The sequence below is a fragment of the Sminthopsis crassicaudata genome, chromosome 1 (genome assembly GCF_048593235.1).
Source record: "Sminthopsis crassicaudata isolate SCR6 chromosome 1, ASM4859323v1, whole genome shotgun sequence".
Lineage (NCBI taxonomy): Eukaryota > Metazoa > Chordata > Mammalia > Dasyuromorphia > Dasyuridae > Sminthopsis > Sminthopsis crassicaudata.
This window is the reverse complement of record NC_133617.1, coordinates 246417534-246436879: the sequence shown is the minus strand read 5'-3', so window position 1 is coordinate 246436879 and position 19346 is coordinate 246417534. Positions and strand designations below refer to the sequence as shown.

Genomic DNA, 19346 nt, shown 5'->3' with positions numbered 1-19346 from the left:
AATTATTATCTTCTAACCATTAAGAGATAAAACAAACTACATTGAACTTATACTGAAAATTTTCTCCTAGCAACACTTCTCAAGACGGTTTTTGATACCTTCAAAATAATAAGGCATAAGAAAGGGTGACAGTGAAATATTGAAAAAGAATGAAATATTGATTTTAAAAAATCAGTATTTAGTTTTAGCTCTCTCTACCTCCCAGTAGCATACTCTTATTTTCTTGTAGCTATGAGTTCCACAGTTATGATTTGTGGATAATGCTTTGCCTTATGCAAAATAATTAATAAAACATTTGCAAAACAGATATTTGGCAAAAATATTTTAATATAACAAAGTTCCATTGTTAAATGATACACATTTTCTACTTAGAATTAATAATACATACAAATAAAAATATCACACTTTTTTCCTTGTTGCCTTTATCTCAAATTTTACTTTGGTGAAAAAAGCAACCCCTCCACCAAAGCAATATTTTAGTGTTGAATTGAATTCAACATGGAAACTTAAAGCTAAATGATAAACTGAAAGAACAGTACTTTTTCCATTTAACACAAATTCATCTTAATTTTTCATTTATATAAACATTTTATTTAAACAACATTCTACCTTCCACAACAAATAGAAATCTTTCCCCCCAAAGTGTTCATAAAACTATGGAACCAGAAAGGACCTATAGATCATCTAGTCCAACCACCTAATTTTGTTGATAGAGAAACTGAGGCCAAAAGGAGATACAGAAAAATCATAAGCAAGTTAATGATGGAGAAAGACTGTGATCCATATCTTTGGTTCCTAATCCAGTACTCTTCATTATCTATGCAATTCCTTTTATTTCTTCTGTTTCTTGTTAATGTACATAATTTTTCTTGTTAATGTACATAATGCTACATAAAACATCTGGTCTTCTGGGATTGGGAAGGAGGTAAAGAGACCCTGAAGGTTACCAGATAGACACTTTAGCCACTGATGAAGCATTGTATACTTTCATGTACATAGAACCAAAGTTGTATGTTCCCTATATCCAGTTTCTTTTTAATGGCAGTGTTGTGTCAGCTTTCTCTTGTCTTCTAGCGTTATATTCACAGGGGGATGGTAAGCCATTTATACCTTTATGCTGAAAGAGTAGAGTGGGTATGACTCCAGAGAAGACCTTCAGTAAATATTTATTGAGTTGGACTGAATGTCTTTCATTCATTCACTCAAACATTTATTAAGGGCCATAGAACTACAAGGTGTCCATTCTCCTCTATGAATTCTAGCGTTGGTGTTCTCCTATAGAGAAAAATCCTAAAATAAGCAGTTCTCAAATTCTGTTCCTTTGAATTGAATCTAAAGAAAGCAACAACATATTTGCATGACTGTGTCTAGAAACTGAGGGAAATAAGCAAATGGTTTACATTTCATGAAAAACTAGAAGTAATGCAGTTTTATAATAATCTTTAGAGTCTCAAATAAGGTAAGAATATGTATAAAAAAGTGGGTGGGTGATATCAATCTGCATAATCTAAAGATTGAATTTCTTGAATGAGTAGAAAGGCTTGAAAAACTAGGAACAACATTCAACTTCATGGCAATATATTCTAACCTCTCAAAACTCAACTGACTTGATTTTGACAGGGCACAAAAATGTTACATTCGTCAAAGCTGTAGAGCTTTTTATTGCCACTAGAATTTAAGAAGTGGTCCTTATTGATGCTTTGCCACATGCATGTAATTTATCAGAAGATGATTTGGTGATGAAGTTTCCTAAAATGTTAGTTAGGACGTCCATGAACTTATGAGAACTCTAGTGTCATCTCATTATAGGTATAGCTGACAACTAACATAAGTGACATCTTTCCACTTCCACTTTTAAAAATGAAGCCATTAAAAAAAAACAATATTACCATGCTTACCTCTATCATTTATGAGAAGTAATTTGAGGTCATATATATCAAGTATAAGATGGAATCTTTGGATTTTTTTTAAGGTGATAGAGTATATTATTGCTCACAGTTTGCTTACAGACTTCTGAAATTTTCTAAATGTCAGCATGTTCTTAGTATATAATTTGCTTATTTTCTGATCATTACAGGAGATGTACCAAAAGCTCAGTGCGTAATTACTGTGGCTTCATGTATACGTTACAAAAATGATGACAGGATTACATTGAAATTACATATTTTTCTCTCCTAGCAGCTAAATGTGCTTTTGAAGACAGCTTTTGATGTCACAACACAATAAGGCATAAAAATCAAGAAGAAACTTCAGTTGTTCTTCCTTCAAAGTTGGAAGGACTGAATTCTCTGAATTCTCTAAATTGCTTTTGGAGTCTATTAATTTTGCTTTAATTAATTCTTTTTTTGATAGGACCTCTAATTTTATCAGATTAAGGCCTGGAAACTCACTCTACCAATACACATGAGAAACTTGTTTATAATTTAGTGTCTTAGAGAGTAATATGTGCAGACTGTGAAATTAATTGACTTCTCCATGGTCATAGAGCAAGTTATGTGTCAGAGGAAACTGAAACTCAAGTATTCTTGTCTCTATTGTTGGTTCTTTATGTACTGTGTTATGCTGCCCTTATTGGTACTGCAAAAAGAGAATGATTCAAAACTTCCTCACACAGTTTTTTTATGGTGTCATAATTTTTGATGTCATAATTTAAGTAATGTTATATCAACCGTAACAACTTATTATTGTCTGAGTTTAAGATTTGGGTTGTAATCCTATACTTTGGATGAAAATAGCCAATAATCTTTTGGGGCTATATAATAGCTTAAAATGGCCAAGTTTGCTCATTATTTCATCCCATTTAATTTTGGTCATATCAATCAAGAGCATGAATCTCTTGTGCAAGTTATATTACATGATCCTGCTAGTTGAGTAGGACCAGGTAAGCTGCAGTGAGTGGGACCAGGTAAGTTGCAGTGAGTGGGACCAGGTAAGCTGCAGTGAGTGGGACCAGGTAAACTGCAGTGAGTGGGACCAGGTAAGCTGCAGTGAGTGGGACCAGGTAAACTGCATTGAGTGGCACCAGGTAAACTGCACTGAGTGGGACCAGGTAAGCTGCACTGAGTAGGACCTGGTAAGCTGCACTGAGTAGGACCTGGAAAGCTGCACTGAGTAGGTTCAGCTAAGCAGCACTGAGTAGCACCATGCAGGTTGCCTTGAATTCCAGAAACACCTGAAATGGGGCAAATAACTCTTTCTGTCACTGTCATGTTTTCTGTGAGCTGAGAATCAAAGACTAAATTGGAAGGCTGCAAGAATGAACTAGAAGCAGTATAAGATTCACCCATCAAAAAATTACCCTGGAGCAAAGGATCAGGTATTGGAATTGCAGGCACCAAGGCAGAACCAGAGGCAGAGAGAGTTGAAGTTTCATTGCTATAGAAAGTTCCTGTGGCAGGTTGACAGGTAACATTGGTGGTAGGCTGACAGGAAACATTTGTGGACGTGGCACACGCTGACACTGATCCAGGAGTTTCAGTTGTAGTTGTTTTCCCAGGTGCCTCAGAGGGTTTAGTTTCATTATCAATACCCATGCTTATTTCTGCCAGCTTCTTAAATTTTGGTCCTAATGAATCCAAGAAGCTGTCATCCAAATCATCTCCAATAAAACTACAACATCCTACAGGAGAACTAGGAGGTTCTACTCCTTCATCATCATAGACTAAGAGGCAGTCACTTACTAATTGATCATCCTCTTCTTCTGCACAGGCAACTGCTTTCTAAAAACAGAGAAGAATAGAGAAAAAGGAATAATTTTAATAAATTAATTTGGTCAAATGTTGGTCCTTGTCATGTTCTTTATATAAAGCAGAACAATTATAATTTATTTTATATATGACAAATTTTCACCCCCTGGTGAAATGGGGAAATGGGTATACTGGAATAATATCCTTGCAATAAAAATTATATCTCTTTGTACAGATACTAATGTGTCAAAAAAGATGTGGTTATCAAAAAAATTTACCATTCATAAGTAATTGTGAGATTTTGTTGGGAATGGGCAAGGGGGGAAAGAGATGGTTTTAGTTGTTGAGCTCTTGTCTTTCCAATCTGAATGATACAAACAGTGGATTATGTGCTCTCTAAGGTTCTTGCTAGTTCTCTTGATCCCTGTGAACCGTATTTTTGTACAGATCCAGAGCTGGTCCCCTTGTAATTTTAGAACCCAACCTTTTCAGAGACTTTTACACCTTAACAAAAATATAATGATTAGTTTCTGAGTGCTCATCTATATCAAAGTAAATTTTCTTCAGTAAAAGGGGCTTAGTAGAAAAACAAACAAAAGTTCCCTTCAAATAATATACCTGCCTGCCCCTTTCCAGCTAATTTTCCATAAAGTACATTTCAAGTGAATCTCTGTGTTCTAATGACCCAAACTGTGGATTTCCACTTTTAAAAGAGGATTTCCAAGGGTAGGGATAAGAGTGGGAATTGATGAAATAGATACAGTTGATACTAATTTCAAGAATTTGAAAATGATAACAAAGCAGGAAAAGGAAAGAAGAAAGTCTGAATTGCCAAAGCTATATAACAGGTATGAAATCTTCCTAGTGATATGCAACTATATACTTTCTCTTGTAAAATCATGTCTTATTAACTTTTTTTTTCTCTGAGGATGGGGTTAAGTGACTTGCCCAGGGTCACACAGCTAGGAAGTGTTCAGTGTCTGAGACCAGATTTGAACTCAAGTCCTCCTGAATTCAGGGCTGGTGCTCTATCCACTGCGCCACCTAGCTGCCTCCCTTATTAAAATTTTAAAAATAGCAGGTGCTAGAAAACTTGTTACAGAAATCAAGAGAAAGAACAACATTGTACCAGTTGGTGATTTCCTACAGAGGGGTTAAAATACAGCCATATGTAGATCTTACACGGATAATCAACCAATGTATTGTCTTCATGGATATGTAGTTGACATATAATTGAGAGTCTGACAAGACCAAGTAAGCTTAATACAACTACCCACTGCTATTATGTGGGAACATTGAAGTCAATAGATTTAACGTGGTATTTTATTTAAATCTATTTTTACTGTTGAAAGTCAGGTTTTGAAAGAGAAAGTATATTATAAGTAAGCAACTATTGGTTTTGTTTTCTGTTTTTTTTTTTTTTTTTTTTTTGGTACATGTAAATTTTTGGTGTGATATAGCGGCCCAAAGGTCTAATGCCATTTTAGCTGCCTTTACAGAAATAGCTTTAGGAAGCCTAGGATTGTTTTTTACTCTGGATTGGTCAGCCCGTTTTTGGAATACTATGTGCAGTCCTGGGTACTGTATTTTAAAAAAGGCATTCACAAATTAGCAGACATCTCGAGAATGATAATCAGAATGGTGAGATTCCTCAAGTGTATGTCATAAGATATGATTCAGTGCATTGGAAATATCAAGTTTGGAAAAGAAAACACTAAGGATATATCCACCTATATGAAAGTTTTTGAAAGGTTATCTTATGAAAGAGAGACTAGACATCTTGTTAATACCAGTAAGCAGAAGAGCCAGTGGGTGGAAGTTATAGGGATATAGACTTCTGCTCAATGTAAGATGAACTTTCTAAAAATTAAGTTTATTTTTAATGAAACATTCTACTTTGTTAGATAATCTCCCTCTCTCTCTTTGTATCACTAGATATGTTTAAGAATAAATACCAGAATCACACCTGTATAGTTTTATACTATTTAGTGACATTAGGACAAGAAATTGGACCAAAAGAGGCTAAATGATTATAACCTCAAAATTTACATATCTTATGAAGTATTCAACAGCATTTACTATATAAAAATCCTTGTCTTGCTTTTCTAGGCTACTGACTCTTTCAGGGAGCTTAGTCTGCCCACTGAGTGCATAAATATTACTTAAATATCTTTGCTTGGGTTGGAGACTGTCTGAGTCTGAATTCTTTCAGAGGTGAAACCACAACACATGCCTGATACCTCAAAAATCTGACTCCGAAGCCAACAAGAATAAGTGAAGATTTGAGTTTACTTATTTATACAATCATATATATCTTAATTGACATACCCCTCCAAATATAAGGAAAGTAGACTCTTTAAGTATAGGGAATTTATTTAGTGTGGTAATCTTTAGTTAAGAGGGCATTGAATTTCAGTTTTATCTCTGGTATATCAAGGAAAGCATCATAAAGATAACACAATGATTTTTCTAATAGAAAATGAATTAAGCATTTACTCTGTGACAGGTACTATTTAAATACCTTAGCTAATTTAGGTAGAAATAATTTTTAAAAATGTTTTGTGATTCAAGCTTTCTGTAAAGCTCATTACAAAAGCAAATCAGGACTCAAAGAAAAGACTTTCAATATGATATATTATCCTATAGCCACAAACATATTCACCCAATTACCTGAGAGAAATAGGTGTCCAAGAAAGTCATGCTGATTGGTCCTTCAGTACATTCTCTAATGGTTCCTCCAGTGGAATGTCTTGTCCTCATTGTTCCTGAGTACCCAGTACCTCCCAGGCCTGTAGTTCCTCCTGATCCGGAAGCTGCCCTAAGTCTGGTCATTAATTCTATACCGCAAGTTCCTTCTGTGATGGTCTCTGCTGCATATGCATTTGTACAAACTTCTAAAAATTGGGGAGGAAATTACCTTCAGTCCTATGATTTATCATTATCCTTTGTAATGCTAGGGTTATTATTGAGGAAGTAAATTCATAGTGGGAGAGAAAATGCAATTCTATACCTAATCATATCCTGTTACTGCTATTTGTCAGAAGCAAAAATGGGTCACTAAGGGGAAAAAGGAAATCTAAACTTAATTAAAATTAATTGAAAACTATAGATTATTATTAAAAACAGTTTTGAAAGATAACTTTGCTCTGGACCTATGAGTTTGTTAATCTGGGGAATTTCTCATATAAACATTGCTTCCACTGATTCATGTTGATTCCTCAATTTAACATATGTCTTTAAACTTTGATTTAAGTTGATTAAAAATTAATTTAAATTAATAAAACATATAAAAGAGCATTAGAAAGGCAGGGGAGGAATTAGCCTGGTATAGAAATGGTAGAAAAGGGACATAGATTATATGCATACTGTATAGGATGATGGAATCATAGATCTGGCAGTGGAAAGGGCATCAATAGCCATCTAGTTTAATCTCTTCATTTTATGGATGAGTAAACTGAGATTTAAGATTGCAAAAAAAATTTGCCCACGATCATACACCAAAGGCAAGATTTGAATCCAAGGCCTTTCACTCCAAAACCAATGTGCTTTCCATTATTCCATGCTACCTCCTCTGTGTAGGCAGGACTGTGCTAAGTCCTGGGCATGCAAAGACAAAAAAATCATATGGTCCCCTCCCTCAATGAATTTGTTTTCTACCTATTAGGTAGAATTATGGTAGAGTGACTATGTACATATGATAAGAAAATACAAAATAACTACAAGATAAATATGTATTTTAGGGGGAGGGAAGGAAGGGTACAACAACCTAGAGGATCAGGAGCACTTCCACGGAGAGTTGACGTAGGCTAGGAATTCCAAATCACAGAGATGATAGATAGAGTTCCAAGCATAGGGGCACGGTCTGTGCAAATATGTGGAGGTGGGAAAAAAATAGTGCTGTGCATAGGGAATATCAAGCAGATAAATTGGCTTTAAATGTAGAATGCATGAAAGGCAGAAATGTGGATTTTGTCTTGAAAGATTACCTAGAACCAAATTCTAAAAGGATTTTAAATTTCAAATAGAGGAGTTTATATTTAATCAAACAAGCAATATGGAACTACTGAAGTGTCATGGTTTCTGAGCAGAATAGTCAGACCTCTACTATAGGAATATTCACTCAGCAACTGTGTGGAGGATGGCTTGGTAAAGGGAAAGAGAGGGAGGAAGAGGCTATTGTAACAGTCCATAGAAGTCTATAGAAGAGGTAATGCTAATTTGAAATAGAGTAATAATCCTATAACAAAAGAGAGACAGAGATAGAGAGATAGAGAGACAAAGAGAGACAGAGACAGAGAAAGACAGAGAGAAACAGAGAAAGAAGAGATAGAGAGAGACAGAGACAGGACAGAGATACACACACAGAGACAGATACAGAGAGACACAGAGACAGAGAGACAAATTAGAGAGATATACAGAGTCAAAAAGACAGAAGAAAGAAAAGAAGAAGAGAAGAAAGAGGAGGAAAGGGAAGGGCAGGAGTGGGGGAGAGGAAAAAAAAGAAGGGCGGGAGAGAGAGAAAGACACACACCTAGATGCAGAAAACAGGTAAAAGCAGAGATGTGCTAGAACAAACTTGATCTAGCTCATGGGAGCTGATTGTTAAATTTCAGTATAAGCATTTACAAGTTAGAAATCAACATAACAAAATCAGGCCTTCCTTTATTTTTTTGTTGATTATCTAGACTTGAAAAAGTGAAGGGGGAAATGTTGGTAATGCAGATTAAATTTAAAAGTATGCATTAAACATTTACCAGCACACTGTTGGATAAAGACAAATATTTGGTAGCTGATTTAGATATGGGGATAGGAGGACAGAAAAGAATCACGATTTACTCCAAATTTTCAAACTGGATGATATCTTTGACAGGAGTAGGAAAGTTAGAAAGAGAAGTGAGTTTTACTTGGGAAGTTGGTGAAGACAATGAGTTAAATTTTAGATGTGTTGAGTTTGAGATTCTTAGGGAATCCAGAAGAACTCATTTGATAGTTTATGGTCTTAGAGAATCTAGGCCTAGTGAAGTGTTGAGAAGTTAACTGATTTGATCATAGTTTCACAGCTAGAAGAGTCACAGCCTGGGTAGAACTGGTCTCCTAGATTGGCTTACAACATTCTTCCTCTCAGTTTTAGATGAGTGAGAAAGGGAAATTGAGTGCACAATTGTGGAAACCAATGCAAATTTGCTGTCTAGTGGAAAAAAATTTTACTTACCAGAATTTTCCATGAATTCAGTTCCATTGGCTGTTGTTATTGGAGGCACACAAATATTTGTGATCTCCTACAAATCACCAGAAAAATCCTTATTTTAAAATGAATTGGTATGATTCTCTAGCCATATTGATATGTAATAATATTCTACAAATGTAAATACACAAAATACATTTTTATGAAAGTAATAATTAATTTTTTTTTTTTGCTCAAGAATAGAAAATTTTAAGAGATGTAGTGCTGACTAAATCTTTTAGTGAGGCTCCCAAACCATTCACATTTTGGTTCCAATTCTTCCTTTCTTCCTTTACCCTCCTCAAATCAAATCTATTTTTTAAAATCACATTTAAATGAATATTTTACAAATATTGACATACCTTATCTTGTGGCTGGGCACCTTCTATTCCCCATTGGTGAATTGTTCCTTCAGACCCATCTGGCACAGGAACAAATCCAGATCCAACACCACCTAGGCCTCCTGCCCCACAGTCACAAAATAGTAACAGAAGGGGGGCCACTATAAAAAACGAGAAAAATATTTAAACTGAAAACTATATCTGAAATCCAAAAGAAGCCAGTGAGAACTATAATAGCTGACATTTTATAGCACTTCTCTACTTCCTAGCTTCCTAGATTATAATAATGGCTAAGTCACTAAATAAACTAGCCAATAATAATATATGGTACTTTAAACTTTGTTAAGCATTTTACAAATATTTCATTTAATTTTCACAAGAACTCTATAAGACAAGACTATTATTATCCTCATTTTACAAGTGAAAAACTGAGGCAAATTGAAGTTAGTCATTTACCCAGCTTCAAATTTCTGAGGTATAATTTGAACTCATCTTCCAGAGTCCAGGCTAAACTTTCTATTACATGATCTAACTACCTAGTTATGTCCTTTAAGTATTATGAATTTCATTTTACAGAAAAGGAAACTAAATCTGAATAGTTATGTGATTCCCTTCTCCCTCTTTAGTGTTACACAACTAGTGAGTATCTGAAATAGTATTTGAATCTAGCTTTTCCTAATTTTAAATCCATTGTTTCGTTTGCTATACTATGAGTTAAATAATTTGTGTTGTTGCTTACTTGGAAAAACATCATTTGCTTTGAGATGAAATGATAAAAATTATTGTGAAATGACAAGCCACACTTTCAAATTCTCTTAAGAGGCCATTTCTTCCAGTGATTATCATATTGAAAAATGGTTATGGTTCTTCAAATTAAAATGAGCATTAGATATTTTTTGTCACTGATAAATATATTTTACATGTAAGCTAGTTGTAGCAGTCATTCAGCCCCTGCATGGGAATAATACTATTGGGGAAAGTATTATTTAAAAAATATTGCATTTTTAAAAAGTTTCCAAAATATGCCTCTCCCTTTTACAAACTTAAAAATTGCATTTCCCAATTAAATTTCCACAGTAGAACTAGAATGCAATAATGGAATGTAATACTTACACAACAACATCAAAAGGCCAAGAAGGAGTAGACCAATGCCAGCAGGACCAAGGTGTACTGATGGTTTCCCTCTTTGCCTATTAGTATCGCCAGGTTTTGGGAAGGGAACCCTCTCAAAACACTTTTGGTTCTCATCACAGTCACAGGCTTGTAATTCCAGAGTCTCAGGTATTTCACAACTCATACCTTGCTTGTCTGTAACTATGAGAGACACTGGATATGTTCCAGTAGATAGTGTTTTCTGGGCTCTCAAAATTGCAGAGGTATCTATAGAGGAATAAAACAACGGGACATAATAATTGTTATTACAAATTTAAAATTGTCTTCTTATAATAACATTCAAGGAAGTCAAATTAGCTGTTCTACTCGTAAAGTCTTCCTTTCATACCTCTTTGGGATATGGAGCTAACCCTTGATCTACAAGGCTGCAGCAATGATATACCAATTATTGTGGGTCTTACAGAGTTAGAAAGGCTTATAATTCTTGTTCTATTACTGACTATAGACTATCTAAGTTTAATTCAGAGAGGCTCATCACCAGAGGCCCTTAGGTTATGGGACAGCTCATGAGACAGTACCATGTTGTGGAGGGGAGTATTGTATTAATAAAATCTTGGTAAACCTAAAAGTCCTTATGAAATTGTTTGTATTAAGATGCTAGAGTAAGAGATAGCAGTACAGTCTAGCCCCCAACCCCCTTTCTCTCCATAATTACTCTGACTTAGCTTTCAGAAGAATAGAGTGGAGGTTGGGAAATCTAAGAAGAAATTGAAAAGATTTATTCATTCTTAAATAATCATTTGGACCTTTCAAGATTGTCTACAGGACTGTAATTGATATCACGTTGTGAGATTGAAGTAGAGCTTTTTTCCCCCAACGGGTAGACCTCCCTATTTCTTAGCAATTCTGAAGTATGTAAAAACCTGACTTGGTGAGAGAAGGTCATTCTATTTAACAAATATTTATTGAGTGTCTGTTATATTCAAATCATTTGGACATAGAAAGGCTACAAAGAAAGGTGTGGCACTAAATCTACTCCTAAAGAAAAAGGAATAAAAGAGACATGTACAAAGATGACTGATATAAGGGATAGTGGAATATGTGCAAAAGAGAGATCTGGGCAATAATGTTATAAGAAATTTGGGATCACTTTTACCTGGAAGGTCAGGGAAGTCTTAAGAAGGAGTTAACACTTGAATTGTACTTTATCAATAACTGGAGATATAGGGGGATCAGTCACATTAGCAAGGACAAAAACATTGGAAAGCATAGGATAAGGAGAAGTAATGGAAAGTAGTCCCATTTTGTCTGGAATATAGGGGAAAGAGCATGAGATAAGCCTGGAAAGGTGATTACAGTCAAATTGTAGGAGGCCTTGAATACTAGCACTAGATGTAATATTTTATTGAGTAGACAATAGGAAGTTGCAGCAGGTTTTTGATGATCAGAGTAAAGCAGGAATATTACTTGACCAATAGTACGGTGAAAGGATTTGAGTAGGAGAGACTAGAGGTGGGAATGGCAATTAGAAGGATTATATAGTAATCCAAGTTAAAAAAAAAAAAAAAAGGAGAGGGGACTTAATATGACATTCATAGTAGGAGCCAAAAGCAGGGAACCAAGGAGGGATATTGTGAAGGGAAGATTAATTGATGAAACTTTGCAACTAATTAGATAGAAAGGATGGTAGAAGTGACAGAATAAAAGATGATTTCATGGTTATGAGCTTAGATAAGTAGGAGAAGGGTGACATGATCAATGGAAATAGAAAAGTTAGAAGAAGGATTAGATTTAGGGAAGAAGCTAATGAGGTCAGTTTTGGGACAGATTGGATTTGTTATCCCAGCATAACAGGTAGGTAGATATAATCAGTAGATATCTTGATTGGAGATCTAAAAGATATACTCTCTACAAGAATAGAGCGGAGGAAATCATCATGGAAAGTGTATAGAGTCAGCAAAGAACAGAACATCAACAATAAAGATCGAAAGATTAGAACATGTAGAAAAATGGTATTATAATCTGGTTGCTTATGCCATACAGTGTGGGAAAGACAACACCATCGAGTCCACAGAATCACAAGATTTTACTTGCTAGGCAATAGGGAGCCAATGAAGGGCTTTGTTTTAAACATTTTTAAGCTAAAGAAATGACATTGTGATTTTTAATGGGTTTTCTAGTTGTGATTGGGCAGGGCCTACTGATCTAGAAATGAACAATTTATTCTCTCTTTATAGTAGTTCTTTTTGTAGCATTGAAGATCTGGAAACTAGATGCTGAAGGGGTACCCCTCATTTGGGAATGGCTGAATAAATTATGGCATGTGTATGTAATAGAATATCATTCTGCCATAAGAATAACAAGGGACACAATTTCAGGAAGATGTATGAATGGATAGAATGAAGTGAACAGAACCAGGAGAATAACTGATGCAATAACAATGACAACATTGTAAAGACAACCTTGAATGATTTAAGAACTCTGATCAGTGCAATGACCTACCACCATCTGACAGCATCACTAATGATCCATGCTATCTACCTCTTATGATAGGGTAGTGATGGATTCGAAATGCAGAATGAATTTGAAGGGTTGAGTGTCTGGCTGGTTTTGCAGAGAGCTAGCTGTGACAATAAATGATGCAGATGTATGACAAACCGTTTCCACATTTTTGGAGGGCCAATATGGAAATTTGTTTTGCTTAACTATGTCCATTGTTATATAAGTTGTAGTTTTCTTTTCATTTAATTTGAGGTGGAGAGATGAGAGTAATGTTTGATAACTGAAAAAAATTTAAAAAGAAAATCATTTTACTCACCATTTATTGCTGTAATACTCCATATTGCTGGAGTCTCCACAGGCTGTTCAACTAGGGAAAATTTGAAGGGTTGAGTGTTTGGCTGGTTTTGCAGAGGCTTAGCTGTGACAATAGCTGATGCAGATGTACGACAAACTGTTTTCTTGTCAGTGAAAATTTTAGGACAATTTTCATCGAAATTGGGTACTTTAACAATTATGGTGCCTGTTGATGTCTTTCCTGTGCTATCTATAACAATAACATTGTGGAATTAAAAAAAAGTAAAAAGCATCTGCAGGTACACATAAGGGCACATCTTCACAGAATCTACTTTCATGAGAAGTTTTATTGGCAAATATAAAAATTGTAAAATATTATGACTTTTAAATCAGACTGATTTTATATATTCTTCCAACTTTGAAGCCTTATGACTAATGTATGTAGTATATTATTTTAGCTTTTTTTTTGAAGCAAGAATCATAGGATTATTGATTTAAGGATAGAAGAGACCTAAAGAACCATCAAGTCTAATTCTTTCATTTGACAGATGACAAAACTAAGGCCCAGAGAGGTTGTCACTTGTTCAAATTCATATACGTGGTATATATCTTCCCATGTATGATTTAAGATTAGATTCTCTAATTCTAAATTATCTAAATCTAAATCTAAAATCTAAAACTCTAATTCTAAAGCCAGTGATATTTCCTCCCATGAATGATATCTATGATTTGCTGCAAGTAGAATTCTCCTAAAAATGGTCCCATGTCCACAATAGCATAGACCAGGAAAATGAAATCATTATTTTATTTTTATGGCAGTTTTGGGCTCTAAAACATTGTATCATAGTATTTAAAATGCATGTGGAAAGGAAACATCTTTTGTTTATTTAATGCACTTTGGGAAACAAAACCTTCGCCAATCTGGTTTTCTACATCTTTAATTTTAAGTAAATTATATTGATATATTGAAGAGTAATTGGAATCTTTTTTTTCTTACCATCTATTGCCAGAATCTCAGATGTTAATGTCTTATTGACTATGAATGTTGAATCTCGATCAATGTTTTTGACAAATTTAATTTGAGCAGTTTTTGAATCAATGACTAAGAAACCACCATCATTACGTCCCATGGCATATCTGAAAAAAAAATAACCTTGAAGATACTTGCAAATATAAAATACTACATATTATCAGTTGAATACTGTGGCTCTATATTGATTATGTAATATTAACATTTGAAAAAAATAACATAAGGATGAATAATTTAGAGAAGCATGGAAAGATTTGAATGGATACAGAGTAAAATTGGCAAAGCCAGGAAAATAATAATGTATAATGACTACAGTGATATAAATGGAAAAAATGAAAGAGTGAATTTTTTTTCATGATTATCATGAACAAGAATCTGAATCCTTAAAGAAAAGAAAATTGAACTGAAACAAAAATATTTTTATCAAATTATTTGACAAATATAATTTCACAGTCCTTACTTTGTTAATTTGTTCTCTCTTGTTTCTCATGGGTCTCTTGATTTCTCTATATCTCTGTTTCTCTCTCCCATTCCTTTTCTCTCTGTGTCTCTTCCTCCCTCTTCTCTAGCTCTCTGTTGGTGTTCTTTATCTCTCTTCTCTCTCTGTCTCTCTTCTCTCTCTGTCTCTCTCTCTGTCTCTGTCTCTCTCTGTCTCTCTCTCTTCCTTTCTCTTCTCTTTCTCTCTCTACCTCTCCTTCTCTCTGTCTGGCTGTCTCTTTCTCTCTATCTACCTCTCTTATATCATCAGTTCTCATAAGTTTAGTTATTATCTCTATGCAGATGATTTATATACTTGTCTAGCTCCAGTTTTTTTTTCCTGAGCTTCAGTCCTAAATCACACATTTCCTTTTGAGTATTTCAAACTGGATGGCTGGAGAGATTCCAACCTCAACACATCCAAAACAGAACTTATCTTTTTTTTCTCAAACTCTTTTCAACTTTCACTATTTTGGTCAAGGATATATCCATTCTTCCAGTCACCTAAGTTCATAAGCTCAATGTGGAATTTTATTTCTCACTCTCCTTTACCCCACATAGCTGATCAGTTGCCAAATATTGTTGTTTCTACCTCCATAGCATCTCTAGCACATATCTGATCAGTTGCCAAATACTGTTATCTTTGCTTCCACAACATCTCTAGCACTAGGCTCCTTTCTTCTCATACCCAGCACATTCAGGCTCTCATCATCTTTTGTCTAGACCATAATAATGTTCTCCTAACTGGTCTTTCTAATTTCAGTCTCTTTTAACTCTAATCCATTGTCTACAAAGCTGACAAAATGATTTTTCTGACCATATTACTTTCTTCCTCAATAAGCTCAAATAGTTGCCTTTTGACTCTACTGTTTAACTTTTAAAACCCTTCAAGTCAGTCCCAACCCACCTCATTAGACATTACTCCACTTACTGTACTTTACAATCCAGTAAAGATAGTTGTTCCTATATGGCATTCCACCTGCTGTTCCTATGCCTTTGTTGTTTTTCAGTTATTTAGTCACGTCTAACTCTTTGTAAACCTTTGGACTTGTCTATGGGGTTTTCTTGGCAGAAATACTCCATTTCTTTCTCCAGTGTGTTCTATTTTATAGATAAGGAACTGAGGCAAATGGGGTATAAATGACTTGTCCAGGGTCACACAGTTAGTATGTGTCTGAGATTGAACTTAGATCTGCTACAGGACCAGTATTCTAGCTACTACACTACCTAGCTGTCCTTTTTATGTCTTAGCAGTGACTATTTTTCTTACTTAAAATACACTTCCTTCCAACTTTGTCTCTTCCCTTCCTTCAAGATAAATCAAGCCTCACTTTCTAAATGAATCCCATTTTGATTCTCCAACTTTTAGTGAGTGCCCTGTCCTACTGGACTATCGGATATTTAACTACCTTGTATTAATTTTGGATTTATTCTGTGTATATATCTATATCTATATCTATATCTATATCTATATCTATATATATATATATATATGTGTGTGTGTGTGTGTGTGTGTGTGTGTGTGTGTAGGTATGCATACATATAAACTACCTTATATTGATTTTGTATTTATTCTCTGTGTGGAAATGTGCCAGTGGAATTTAAGCTCTTTGAGAACAAGAACTGTTGTATTAGCATATTGCTTGGCACATAGTCGATATAGTAATTTTAATTAAGAACTTAAAATTAATTGAAAAAAATCTATCTTTTATGGTCTATTTTGTAATAAACAAGGGGAAAGCACATGACTTAAAACAGTAAATGCTATGCCACAAAGAAGTAAAATTTATGTTAGTATCTTTAAATATTTATATTGTAAACAATTAAATAGTTTTTCAGGGTGATTGGGAGGACCAATACCAGATAATTGGCAGGAGGGGGCAGAGATATAGATTGAATATGTAATTCATTGTATAGGATGAGTCCAGGAATTTATTTGATACATAAGGGGAATCATAAGGAATAAGGGAGATTCAAAAGGAATTCATATTCCCTTAGAGTCCAATCCTTTCTACCTACCTCTCTTTCTATGTTACTACCAGCTTATGTAACTTTACTTAAATATTTCATAAATAGTAATGTACTTTACTTAAATATTTCATTTTATGAAGAGTCAGACATTTAGAGCTGAAAGTGACCCTATAAAGCCATTTAGTTTATTCCTCTGACTGGAGTAAAATGAGATTCAGAGGTAAGCGACTACCCAAGGGTTTTGCCAAAGTCCCAGAGATTTTCAATGGCAGATTTGGGACTGATTTGAGGGAAAGAAAGTATTAAACAACATATCATGGGCCAGATTATGTGCTTTACAAATATTATCTCACTTGATTTTCACAATGACCTTGGGAGGTAGATGCTAGTATTATCCCCATTTTATGGTTGGGGAAATTGAGGTTAAATGGCTTGGCCAGAGTCACAGAGCTAAAAAGCATATGAGGATAAATTTGAACTCTGTTTTTTCTAACTTTAGATTTCCTCTGTTACCCAGAAGCCTAGACTGAACTAGATTTTCTGACCCCAAATACAGTGAGTTTTCTACCAAATTGTTTTCATTATAGCAATCCTGAGAGATGAGCCAAATAAATATCTTTGTTCCATGGTAAAGATAATAATGCTCAGGTTCAAATAATTTAAATGACTTGCCTTGGTCATACAACTAGTAAGTGTCAAAGCTAGGGGACTTATACATAGGTCTTTTGGTTCTATGTTCAGGAGGCTTTAAAATTTTAATTTATGCTATATAACATCATTTTGCTCATGACATAAACTCAAGAGTGATTCCCTATAACCTATAACCTTTGCATCAAAACCTAACGATTTCTCCCTGATTCTCAGTGTTCATTATTACTATCCCTCTTTCTCCCCCTTTCTCTTTTCTCCCAGAGGAATACTGTCTAAACCCTACTCCAGAGGAGCTAATCTAGTCTGTTCCCCTATATGATCTTTTTCACATATGCCCTTTCATCTTCTAGGAATGTCCTCTCTGCTATTCTCACAAATCCATATCCTTCCATCAAAATCTTAAGTAAAGCCCATAGCCTTCAGAATGCATTCCTTTAGTGTCTGATTCATCCTAACCCATTTGGATTATTCCTTATCCTTTAGGAATTCTGCCTTTGATTTTTTTTTTTTTTTGTTTGAAAAAGTTCATAGTTGTTAATTGTTAAAATGGTGCAAATATCTTAAAAGTCTATTTATTTTTGCAGAGAATGTGGGGCTTGTTAAAATTGATGAATTCAAAAAATTTTAAAGCTGGTGTACCTTCCTTATCTGTTGACCCACATGACCATAAAGGTCCCTACATGTTCTAGAACATCTATAATTCTATGATCTTATATGTCTTTCATAAAAGTTGTCTAGTTACAAATAATTGCAAATATTCAATTTAGAATCTGTAGTTAATTTAAAAAATTTAAATGTATATTTTGGATATAAGTTAAATGTATTGAAAAAAGTTATTTATTAAAATTAAACTATTTAAATGTTTTTCCAAGTTGCCCATGATTATTTAAAAAATTTTTTTATTTGTCAATATTTAAACAAAAATCACAGTTGAACTTGTATTAATTAGGATTTTTATTTAGTGGATAGTTGGGTAAATGCTATTCTATATTTTTCTTTATCTCTTATTTTATAAAATACCTTAAAATTATGAGGAAATAAGAATATTAAATAACTTTTATACTTGGAAATTTTTCTTTCCTACTTATTATTAAGTTGTAAAATATAATAACCATATATTGAATTTTATGAATGAATGTTCCCATGCACCACATTTGTGAAAGATCCTAAATATAAGACAGATTATTTTGAAAATCTTGAAATGAGTTCATTTGGGACGTTATTTCAAACTGCGATGATTTAAAGGAATAACAAACATTGTCATGAAAGTTAGTCTTACCTGACAAAAGATGCAGGTTTGCCAGTATCTTCATCAATGGCTGGATATGTTCCAAGAACATAATTGATTAGTTTTTTATAACTTATGCCTTCCTTAACTGTAAAAGTCTTTGAAGTAGGCTGGAATGCAATACCCTCTTTTACATTTATTACCGTGACTTTGATGGGAATTGACTGAATTTGATTCAGAGAAATAACTGACTGGTGAAATGGGGCCTTGTTTTTAACAGCTAAAACAAGTTGCATATTTTGAAATTGTTCAAAATCTAGAGCCTGAAATTAAAAAAAGAGAGAGAGAAAGGAAGTATTTGTCAAATCCTTCAAGATAGACATCTTTAATTTTTTGTATATTTTATTCTTTTTTCTGGGTGCGGCAACTCAACAATATGAAAGCATTTGCTTATGGTCACAGAGCTAACTGTTAGGAGGCATGACTTAAAACCAAATTTTTTCATTCCATATCCTAGCAGTTTCTACCAGGCAATGCAGTCATAGAAAGGGAATTAGAATATTTTATTGTCATGTGCTATGGATCCATGTTCTTTAAATATCAATCCAAATGAAGAAATCATTGCACAATTCAGAGAAAAGGAGCTATTGGTTCTTAAATTCTTTATACCAAACTAATATATGATGCATAGATATCCAAGTATTCTTTCATTATTCACAGATTCCTCATTAGTTACATATGCAGCTCCTCTATCTTGACTTTCAGAATTTCATAGATGTGATAAGCATGAGATGATCCTATAGGACAGGAATGGGGACGGCCCAGTTGA

General features: G+C 34.2%; 1 protein-coding gene across 1 annotated transcript in view; it reads right to left on the bottom strand.

The window, feature by feature from the left end:
• Window positions 1-309: 309 nt before the first annotated feature.
• DSG3 (desmoglein 3) overlaps window positions 310-19346 on the bottom strand; it is a 43014-nt gene continuing 23977 nt past the window's right edge. Inside the window, exons 9-16 of the mRNA XM_074277177.1 lie at window positions 18569-18840; window positions 14158-14297; window positions 13183-13410; window positions 10365-10631; window positions 9273-9412; window positions 8899-8965; window positions 6357-6580; window positions 310-3719 (exon numbers count right to left, since the gene is read on the bottom strand). Of these exons, the coding sequence (XP_074133278.1) occupies window positions 2820-3719; window positions 6357-6580; window positions 8899-8965; window positions 9273-9412; window positions 10365-10631; window positions 13183-13410; window positions 14158-14297; window positions 18569-18840 (2238 nt within the window). The 3' untranslated portion in view covers window positions 310-2819. The remainder of the gene's footprint in view (window positions 3720-6356; window positions 6581-8898; window positions 8966-9272; window positions 9413-10364; window positions 10632-13182; window positions 13411-14157; window positions 14298-18568; window positions 18841-19346) is intronic.